At 40.0% G+C, this 11059-nt stretch overlaps 1 protein-coding gene across 1 annotated transcript in view; it reads left to right on the forward strand.

Moving 5' to 3' along the window:
* The first annotated feature begins 3284 nt into the window (after positions 1-3284).
* The window catches only part of ENPP1 (ectonucleotide pyrophosphatase/phosphodiesterase 1), a 46426-nt gene continuing 38651 nt past the window's right edge, over positions 3285-11059 (forward strand). The window contains 3 exon segments of the mRNA XM_009999220.1: positions 3285-3415; positions 10246-10344; positions 10346-10434. Of these exon segments, the coding sequence (XP_009997522.1) occupies positions 3285-3415; positions 10246-10344; positions 10346-10434 (319 nt within the window).

An 11059-nucleotide genomic window follows, 5' to 3' on the forward strand; every position in this document is an offset into this window, starting at 1 on the left:
TATTTAATAATCTTCACCAAGAGAGAGCAGGGACTTTGTTTAGAGTTGTACTCAGAAGTCATTTTAAATTTTATTGCCAGACTAGGTTAGCTTTAGGTGTGGCTGTGCCAGTCAGAGGGGTGATGGTGACTGCTAAGCATACTTCGGATCAATTTAAGCTGGGTAGTTCAGGTAGTGCTTTCAGCACACACAAAACAGCATGGTGGTTAGGACAGGCTGCAAGATACTTTCTTATGTAGCTGAGCTGGAGGATTTAAGCCATCTGGGCAGTTTCAGTCACCCCTCAGAGTGTGTGAATGCTTCTGACTTGGACTCCAGCTGGAGTGTAGAACTTGGAAGAGGTTAAACTACACCCAGTTGTGTGGCTTGTGTGTTTCTGTCAACAGTGCTGGCTGGTTGCCTGCCTGAAAGCATCCACTTGCCTAAGAATCTGACTGTAGTCCATCTGCTGATGTATTGGGCTGTAGTGTGCTAGGATCAGCCATTTGATCTATTCAAGCAAAACAAGTGAGTGATATGGTCTGTGGTTAGTGTCATGTGTCCTCAGGCTTCCTGCTTGGGCATTTGGAGCTCTGACTCAAGCCACACGTTTGGGTTTTCATTACTCCTGCAAAGCTAAAGAAAAGTAGTCTTTGTCTGCCTGTCAGGCACCAGATGAGAGCATGTCCTGCTTAAAGAAGGTAAAACTATATCCAGGTGTGACAACAAGGCAGGCACAGGCTGTAGCCTCATTAAACATGGACAATACCTGAGAAAGGGAAGACTAGCCTGTAGTGCTGCTGGGGGTTGTTGTGGCCAAAGTGCAGAACCTGACATTTGGCCTTATTGAAACTCATGCCATTGGCCTTGGCCCATTGATCAAGCCTGTCTAGATCCCTCTGCTCAGCCTCCCTGCCCTCAAGCAGATTGACATTGCCACCCAACTTAGTATCATCTGCAAACTTACTGAGGGTGCACTCTGTCCCCTCATCCGAATTGTCAGTAACAGAAGCAGCCCCAGCACTGAGCCCTGGGGAACACCACTCGTGACCGGCCACCAACTGGATTGACCTCCATTGATCACAACTCTTTGGACCTGGCTGTCCAACCATTTTTTTTTATCCAGCAAAGTGGATGTGCAGCAATGTGCAGCCAGCTTCTCTAGGAGAATGCTGTGGAAGACCATGTCAAAGGCCTTGCTAAAGTAAAGGCAGACAACATCCACAGGCTTTCCTTCATCCAATAGGCAGGTCACCCTGTCATAGAAGGTTAGTCAAACAGGACCTGCCCTTCAGGAACCCATGCTGACTGGGCCTGATCACCTGGTTGTTCTGCATGTAACACAACAGTAGTTGGGATGGTCTGTTCCATCAGCTTCCCTGGTACTGAAGCCAGACTAATAGGCCTGTAATATCCCGGATCATCCTTTCATCCCTTCTTACATATAGGGGTTACATTACCTGATTTCCAATCTGCTGGTACCTCCCCAGTCAGCCAGGACTGCTGGTATATGATGGAAAGTGGCTTGGTGAGCACCCCCGCCAGCTCTTTCAGCATACTTGGGTGCATCCCATCTGGCCCCGTAGATTTGTGCTTGTCCACCTGGTCTAGCAGGTCACTGACCATCTCCTCCTGGATTGTGGGGGGATTGCTCTGCTCCTGGTCCCTGCCCCCTAGCTTAGGGAAGTTGGATTCCCTCAACATAACAGGTCCTGCTACTAAACACTGAGGTGATAAAGTAATTTAGCATCTCAGCCTTTTCCTTATTGTTCATCACTATGTTTCCTCCTGCATCTAATAGGGAGACCCAGGGAGGGCCTCCCTCCCTGGGCTTTCTTTTGCTGTCAATATATTTATAAAAGCTTTTCTCGTTAGCCTTAACCATCGAGGCCAGGTTAATTTCTAGCTGGTCTTTGGGCCTTCTAATTCCTTCCCCACATAGCCTCACAGCATTTTTGTAGTCCTCACGAGTGGCCTGCCCCTTCCTCCAAAGGCCATAGATTCTCTTTAGCACCAGCCAAAGCTCCCTGTTCTGTTCAGCCAGCTGGTCTTCTATGCCACCAGCTTGCTTTACAGCACTGGGGGATGGCCTGCTCCTGCACCTTCAGGACTTTTGCCTTGAAGAGTGTCCAACCTTTCTGGACTCCTATACCTTCAGAACAGATTCCCAAGGGATTCTGGCAATCCAGGTGTTGAACAAGGTCAAGTTTGCCCTTTGGAAGTCTAGGATGGCAGTTTTGCTGCCCCCCCTCCTGGCATCTCTAAGAATAGAGAACTTTGAGATGAGGCAGGTTCAAGGTCAAGCAAGGAAGGAAGTAAATTCTGAGTTAGGGTCAATACAGTTCTTGGCTAGGATGGACATGATTGCCGTGTGGCTGTAACAGCTCAGGCAGAGGACAGAGGCAAGAACTGGCTAAAAAAAGGTGAAAGATTACTCTCTTGAAGCTTCTTCTAGGTTTTGTTGAAGAGTTAACTTAAAGTCTGATTGAGGTTCCCCAAACAGTTCTCTCAAAAGCTGAGACAGTATTGGAGAAGTGGCCACAAGCACAGGCAGCCAAATTCCTCGGAGGAGGTAGCATGCTTTTGGTCCAAATACCACCATCGCTAATTCTGCAAGGCGCTCTGATACTAAAAATAATAAGGAACACGTTAATAATTGAAATGGATAGACTTTATGTCGAGATAATTACCTTTAATTCAGAACAGCCTAATTACTGTGCTAAAACTGTTAGATTTCAGACAAGGCCAAAGATATGAAAATTATGCAAGGCTTCCTTCCAACTCCTGGTATTCAACATTTTTCTTTGGCATTCTTTCACTAATATCAGTAGAACTACACAAGGAGTGAATTGTTCTGCTTGGTTTGCTGTGGAAGCTTCTGTTGCTTTCAGCTGAAAGGAGGAGCCAAACAAATTAAAGGCTTTGATAACCAGAAAGGTATGAAAAGTTTCTTACTTTGGAGCAAGAAATTAATATGTTGGCAAACATCACTGTGACTATACACTATGGACAATGGATAAATACTTGTTTTAAAGAATGCTCTGTCAGAATTCAGCAATGTGCTGCATTGCAGTAGTGTCCACTTTGAATGAATTAGTAGTATATATAATTTTCAGATAAGGTATTTTTGTAATGATCAGTAGTGGAATGGTTATTTTGAAAATAGGACAGGTGATATATCAAAACAATGTAAAAATATACTTCCTGCACTGAAAACCAAAAATAGGTTTGTGCACAGGTCAGCTTTATAGAAAGTTGCCTTTAAGAGTACTTACAAGACAGCAGTGGATTTTATTTTAAATGGGATGTGGTGGGGGGCAAAGAAAAGTAGTATAAGTAACGAGTTTTTGCAAAACTGCTTGACGCTAAAGGAGGCTAAGGAGAAAAGAGGAATAGTAAGAAAAGATGAAGCATTTGCATTTCTGAAGAAACTCAGGTGAGTGTGAACTTTGTCCTAGTTCTGCTGTGTAATGGCATCTAGGCAAATCAACCTACATAAATGCCTTGTAGTATCTGGTAGTTGGATACAAGTTTGTGTAAAAGGTTTTTTGTTTGTTGTTCATAGAATAAGAAAGAATAATGTTATATAGCTGCTTGCACAAAAGTCAATAATCAAACCCAGCCACTTATCTTCCATTGTGCTAGGGATAGATCATGCTGGCCTGATCAAGTGGGCCAGTTCTTGAGTCCTCTTCTGGCTGAAATACACTTCCATGCTGTGGAGTGTGAAAATTCCGTAGTTTGGCTTTTTTTTTTTTGAGGATCTATATTCAAAGGGTGCAGAGGTAAATAATGGCCTGTCAACCCTGGCCTTCATTTTTGGAAAATGGCCAAAGGATTCAGGGCTAAAGACATGACTGTGATCAATATCAGTGTGCTTAGCAAAGGCCATTGGTGAACAGCTTTGAAACTTTTTTTTTTTTTTTTTTGGTCTTGTCTTCTTTCCATACTGCTTTGTGGTTCTGCAATTTTTATCGCTCCTGACTTTCTTAGCATTTTACAGGATTTCTCCACCTGCTCTTTAAGGCTGCTGTGTCTTCCTGATCAGCCTAATGTTGCTGCTGTGGTGGCAGTAGCAACAGCATCTGCCATGGAAAAATGCAGGTGAATGTAGGTTTACTTAGTATATTTAGTGGTATTATCAGTACTCAGAAGCAGCCCCCTTTTTACACTGTTCTTGTTACAGCTCTCGTAACAGCACTATAAACTGGAATATCTCTTGCTTTATTCTTAAAGGGATTTTTGAAATAGAAGGAGCATGAACGTAGCTTGAGGCCATATTCTCCGGTTTTGCTTTTATTCACGGGTCAAGTGCAGCTTGTTCAGACAACAGTTTTGGGTTGGCATAACACTGACAGTTTCTTCTCTTCCTATGTAACCATGCAGTCGTTTGTGGTTTCCACTAAAGCAGGTGGCATGTGATTATCTTTGTTCTATGTCCATAGTCTGTTGCACTGAATAAAAATACAACATACAAAGTACAGCAAATACTTTTTTCTCATAAATAATGATCAGTTTCCCTCCTGTAAATCCTTAGGTTTTTTCGAAAACCTACCTGCTGATTAAATAGAGTCCACTGTTAACTGTTTCCTGGGAATTTAACCAGATGATTTGTTTTCTCTTCTTTTAGACTAGCATAGAATTGCACTTCAGTTACTCTCTAAATTCTCCTGTGACATAAAATGCGCTGTAAAACGTGTATGCTTTGGTAACAGCTCATGTGTTAATGCCTTTCAGGAGAATATACAATGCTTATACAGTTGGACAAACAGCAAATAAGAAAAACATTTTAGATCCTAGCTGACAGATGCTAACTCTGTTTTACTTTTTTGTCTTTTTCTTGTTAAGAACCAGATGCTTGAATAGTTTTGGAAGGTATTTAGAGTGATGTAGTATGATAATGTCTTCTGCTGATAATTCCCTGCTGAATGAACAGTTACCACTTTTGATAAGCCCCATGAAGGCTTTTTATAATATTTTGCAGTGGCTTGGGCTACCTTTAAAACATTCTTGTCCTTTGAATGACTCTAAGTTGCAATAGTGTGTAGGAACAGTCTTGAGAACATTCAATAGAAACAGTGAGAGTAGACCTATGCATGCTGATTTCGGAAGAAAACTATAATGCCTGTACACTTTTAGAGTAAATTTTCTTTTTAGCTGTGAAAAGGTTTTGGGTGTAACCTCCAGCTTTTCCATCCATTAACTTCAGGATAATTCAGCCACCTTCAGTGTTTCAGGACAACGAGTTCCTGAGAGTCTCAGCTGCTCTCCTCCTCAGCTCTAGGTGTGGAATGTGGATCAACAAAGGGAAGTCTTTGAAGAGCGGAGAAATATTTACAAATGTGGGAAGCGGCGATGAGTTGGCGCAAGAAAGAGGCCGTGCTCTTGTTTCAGTGCTGATAGCTTTTTAGGTGATTTATGTATCTATGTAGCTGTGCTGATGGATGGGAAGTATCTACCTCCTTTCAGTTTTGTAAAATTTATTAAATATCTCCTGCTTTTGAATAAAACTGAGAAGTTGGGAGGTTATGCCTATTTAAAAATAACTTTTACAAGCATGAGTAAGTGTTTCACTGCCCCTGGCAAGGCTGGATGTGTTTTGGTTTTTTCTCTGTACAGTATGCTTTCTGCATTTTTAATAATGTCCTTTTAAAGACAGATGGTGACTCTGTTCTTACTTGAAATTAGTTATTTATTACTGTGTTCTTTACATGTTTGCATATTAATTTCTTAAAGATATTTCAGTGTTAAGATCCAGCTTGTTAGTTATCTCTTCTAGGTGCACAAAATGATGAAAATATAGTATGTCATTTGTGGATCCCAGTGGTTTTGGAAAATTCCTTGCGTTTCTGTAATACTGGCATTACAGATCAAGTCTAGACATTCTCCCTTTATGGATAGACATGACGCAACTGGGAGAGCCAATCATGGAAACTGGAATGGAAAACCACTACTTTGCATTTCTTGTTAATTGTATTGTTATTATTGGATGCACCTTAAACCTTGGAGTGACAAGTCTCCTTGGATCTGGAGCACCAGGGATGAAGAAAGAAAGATGGAAAACAACTGAGTGCATGCTAGGTAAAGGGTGAGGAAGATTAACACAAGAAGAAAATTAATTCAGAATTATTATTCCTAAAAAGAAATACCAATGTATTTGTTGCCAAAGCAAATGCAGAATGGAGGGGAGAATGAAGAGGGGGAGCTGGGTAGATGAACAGAACTAGGAAAGAGCAAAGAGAAAGAAGCAGTAGCATTTGCTATGTAAAGGAAGACTAAAATGTGACAGCAAAAGAAAAGTGACAGTAGCTAAGGCTGGTGAGAGCTTTCTTTGTATGTCAATAAGACCTGTACAGTTGACCAGTCTCTTTGGGATCGGGTGTGTGTAGCCTGCATGCTTGCTGGCTCTGTGGCTGTTCCTGCTGCTCCCCGAAATCACTGCAGAGAAACTCTTTAGCTGCAGTTCTAGAGACAAGTGACGGAAATGATTCTGCTCTCTAAACATGTTATTGTATTTCCATCTGCCTAGCTTAAAATAAAAGGCCTTTGAAATGTTTTTGGGATTGCAGTTTTCCAGACACTCAACCACTATTCCAAACCACTATAATGTTTACAAAGCAAAGCTTTTACTGCTTCCTCCCACGTAAAGGAAGCAGTGATGGGACAGAGATCCATCCCTAGATGACAATGTTCTTTGATTCCAAAACAAACTTTAAAAAAAATATTTTTGAAGCAAAAAAGGACGCTTTATTCTCTACGGTTGTTACCGTGTTGGTTTAAAAACTTTTCTTAGTTATGTTAAAACCATATCTGACATTTTGTCCTAGTAGTCTCTCAAGTTACACATCATGAAAAGTTCACATGCTACTTTTGTGTATAACAAGGCCAGGTTCTCTCATTTTATTTGCCTTCCTACTAAATGTTGGATTCCCATATTTTTTCTTAATTTCTCCTTTTTCTCAATTTTTGCTTCCTATTTTGAGGATAAGAATGTGGGAGAGAAAGAAAGAATAGGTACGTTTTTTCTCCTTTTGTTTAAAAAAACACACTAAGCCTTCAAGGCAGGCGTTAGGTTGACAGTGTGGCAGTAGCTAGAGATTTGACTGTAGTGCTTGCAAGTGGGATGCTGCAGGGTTTTAACAAGGTTCTTGATAGTAAACCTTAAACTACATGTGAAGCTACTTGTCTTTATGCAGACTAAAAGGATATAATCTTTATACAGCAGATCTGATCTACCTCTATGTGAAACAGTTCAGGTAATATTAGTAACCTACCTGCTGCAGTGAGGTCCCATATAGCGAGAAGGAAAGTAAATTAGTCTCCATTTGGGCTGCAGCAGTGAGATGACTTTCTGATCCTGGGTGACCTTGAGTATTCCTTGTCCTCTGCAGAACTGATAATCTTAGAGCGTTTCTACTGACAGTAGGTCAACTACTAGTGTAACACCTCTTGCTGTGCCTCATCAGGACTGCTGCTGCTGTTAGCCACTATTAGTTCCTCCACAGTGTTTCAGCTGAACACTTTTGTGGATGATAGCCACATGACTGAAGTAATTCAGGCTCAAGATAAAGCTTTGATTCAGAGCCTTAAACACTAAGCTGCAATTACATGATATAGTTTACTAGATTATAATTGGCTATCCCAGAACATTGTCAAATGCTTTACCTCTAAGCTTACCATTTCTGTCAAGTTTCTTTATTAAACATTGAAGAAATATGGAGTGGGGGGGGGGGAGGAAGGGAGGAAATGGGGGAGCTTTAGTATTTTGCAGTAAAATGTTTACATTTTCTTCTTAAAAATTAGTGAGACTAATGTTAAGAAGGCAAAGGCTTGAATGTATGAGTTGTAGAAGTTGTAGAAGGGCATAGCATACCTGCTAAGGACCTGGACTGTGTTTTCCATTCTATATATACAAGAAATTTGAGAACAGAACTTTTTTGTAGTAGAGACAGAGAGCACTTGTAGTGTGCTGTGATTTGTGATGCTGAGGTTCCAGAGTATTGGTTGCAGGAAGCACAAGCTGCTCTATTGCATCAAGTAGCACTGCTATTTTGTAGTATTTTGTGCCCAAAAGAACATCTGTATGCCTCAGTGAACATAATCCTTTTATCTTTTTCTTGTTGGAATTAATTATGTTCAGGGAAGCATAAAACTGAAAATCTGGAATACAATACAAAACTGCTTTTGTAACATTTGGTGTCAATCTAAGGATTTTTTGGTAAGAACTGTAGTGAGGATTTACCAGTTTTAGTTGGGAGGTATTATAATGCTACCACTTCTGAGCAGGTCTTATTTAGGTTTTCTTTTTGCATCAATTTGGTGTCATTTAAATCTTTAGTTTTTAAACACATATTACCTATACTGAAGCTCCATAAGGGAATATCAATAGTTCATTTAGTGGCACTGCAATGTGTTTTTGTTAGAAAGATGTCTTAGGTGGCATAAGTCCCATAGGTCATGTAGCTATTTGAAGACAGGGAATAAAGCTTTACAGATAGAGTAGGTGTGGTTTTTGTTTGTTGTAAAGCGTGTTTATGGTTAAATTTCAGAGGACATTCTACTCCTTGATGCTAGTACCAGGGCCTGGTGTGAGTAGAGAAGCAGTATATTGACACCCTGAAATAAAATGTTGTTAAATTGACTTCTTAAAAAAAAAATAAAAATCAAATTGCTCTTTTCAAATAACAGTATAAGTTTAAAAGATAATAACAGGTTTTGCTCTCTCCACAGATTTTGCTGGGCTTTTGCATTTTGTGAAAAGTCCCTCCCCAGCTTTCCTAAAGGGGGCTTACAGGAAACCTAGAGAAGGACTTTTCACAAGGGCTTGCAGTGAGGGGCCAAGGGGTAATGAAATAAAACTGCAAGAGGGGAGATTTGGGTTAGACAACAGGAAGAATTTATTTAGTGTGAGGGTGGCAAGACACAGGAACATGTTGATCAGGGAAGTTGTGGATGCCCCCTCTCTGGAATTGTTCAAGGCCAGGTAGGATGGGGCCCTGAGCAACCTGATCTAGTGGGATATGCCCTTGCCCATGCAGGGGGTTTGGAACTAGATGACCTTTATGGTTCCTTCCAGGTCAAACCTTCTGTGATCTTGCATGACGTGCTACCCACCTAGTTGTGCATGTGCTCTTACTTATGTGGTATTTCATATGAAAAATTTCAAGGGACCAGTACAAGGTACATGAGAGATACTACTGTTGATATTGATGCAAAAGAAAACATCATTGATACTGCATATCTTAGTACACCAATAGAGGGGAAAAAAAGGGAAGTATATGTCTCTGCAGTTGTGTTCGTTCTTGACATATGGATTAATGGAAACTTGGACCTTTCTATCAGTTGTAGTATATCTGGATGCATTGATAATGCCAGATAATGCATGGACGTAGAGTTTTTGAACTGTTGTATGAAAGCATTTTTTCATTAGAAAACAACTACTGGAAAAGTAGCATGTACATTTTCTCCTACCCACACCTCCCTAGATACTTTGCAATAAGAAAGCTTGTGTCATTACAGTGCCTTCTCTTTCAGGACTCTTGGCAAACTACTTTATATTCTAGACTTGAATAGAAGAGACATAAGTACATTGTTGGCTTTCCTAGTCTCCTTAATTACTGGATATGCATTGATAATGTAGACACTTTTCCTAAATAATTAATGGCCCAAATCCAATACTTAATGTAGTAAAAAGGAATATTTCACTGTATTTGAGTGGACATTAGATCTTGCCCTAAAATACTGAGCAAGGATAATACGGTGCTTGTTTGACAACTTCAGTGTGTTCGGAATCCAAAAGAAACAAGACTGTAGTTTCTGGTCAGTGTAAGACACTGTGGTCAGTCTAATGTGACATCCCACAGTTGCTTACTATGGTATGGACCAACATCTTGTATGAACTGGGTACTAGGAAGTGGGAAAAGGTTTTCCTGTCTAAGAAAATTATAGGTATCATTTAAGGGCCATGCCTACTGTTTGTAGTTTGGTCAGTCAAAACTGTTTCACCTTCTTTCAACAACCTAGGAGGGAGAAAGAAGTAGAACAAAGATAGTTTTCTGTAAAATTGTTGTATGTGTAACCATAAAGATCCCACTTTTTTGTTTGTGAGAAAGAAATATATTGTTGTGTCTACATTAAATAGCTTGATAAGAAATAAAATACACAGCCCGAGTCTTAAGATCATTCATGTTAATGTACCAGTAATTAATTGTGAACAACATGACTCCTTGTGTGAGTGAAAACTGCTTGTGAAAGCAGTTAAATCAGCCTCGTAATCTGCGTGTTTATTAGTTTCAGTATGATTGTATAGCATTATAGAGAAAATGGTGGCTTTCAAAACCATTCAGTGGTAATTTAAGATTATTTTGCTTCCTGTCCCACAGGTACTGTGTGTCTGCATATTAACAACAATCCTAGGATGTATATTTGGCCTGAAGCCTAGCTGTTCAAAAGATGGTAACTAATATGCCTTTTATTTAGTAATATTTCTAAGCAATTAATTTGTGTTTGGGTTTTTTTCTAAAAAAAATTATTATCAGAGGGCAACCCTTTTGAGCTGTTAGAAGAGGATTGCAAGCACTGCTTGAAGCAGTTTCAGTTAGAGGGGAATGAAAATGCTAGGAAAGAAACCTCAGGTATACTCAGTACTTCTGTGTACTTACTTGAGAGAGAAACTGATTCTGGCACGCAGAGTCTGGTCTGGCAGCTTCCATGTCTCCAAACTGTCACTGTGGTGATGTCACATGGCTGGCTTTTCTCAGGTCACTATAAAAAAACCCAACAATTTCTATTTCATGGTGTCCTGGAACATTTGTTTTTCATCTTTTCCAGCCAATTATGGGGGGAAAAAAAAGTTATTTTTTTACTGGTTAGAATTGTACTCTGAAAATGTTCCTTGTGGAATTCCTCTGGCTATTTTCTGTCCTGAAAAATGTGTTTTTTTCAATGGTGAAGTTTCTTCAGGTAGAAGGTTACAAAAGATATTTTAAGAAATCAAACTTCACTTTGGGAAGAACTATGTAGAATAATCTCAAAGCTGATTTGTTTAAAAACAGTCCTACAATGACTTTTAACCAAAAAA

This window comes from Chaetura pelagica, unplaced genomic scaffold (genome assembly GCF_000747805.2).
Source record: "Chaetura pelagica isolate M959 unplaced genomic scaffold, ChaPel_1.0 scaffold90, whole genome shotgun sequence".
Taxonomy (NCBI): domain Eukaryota; kingdom Metazoa; phylum Chordata; class Aves; order Apodiformes; family Apodidae; genus Chaetura; species Chaetura pelagica.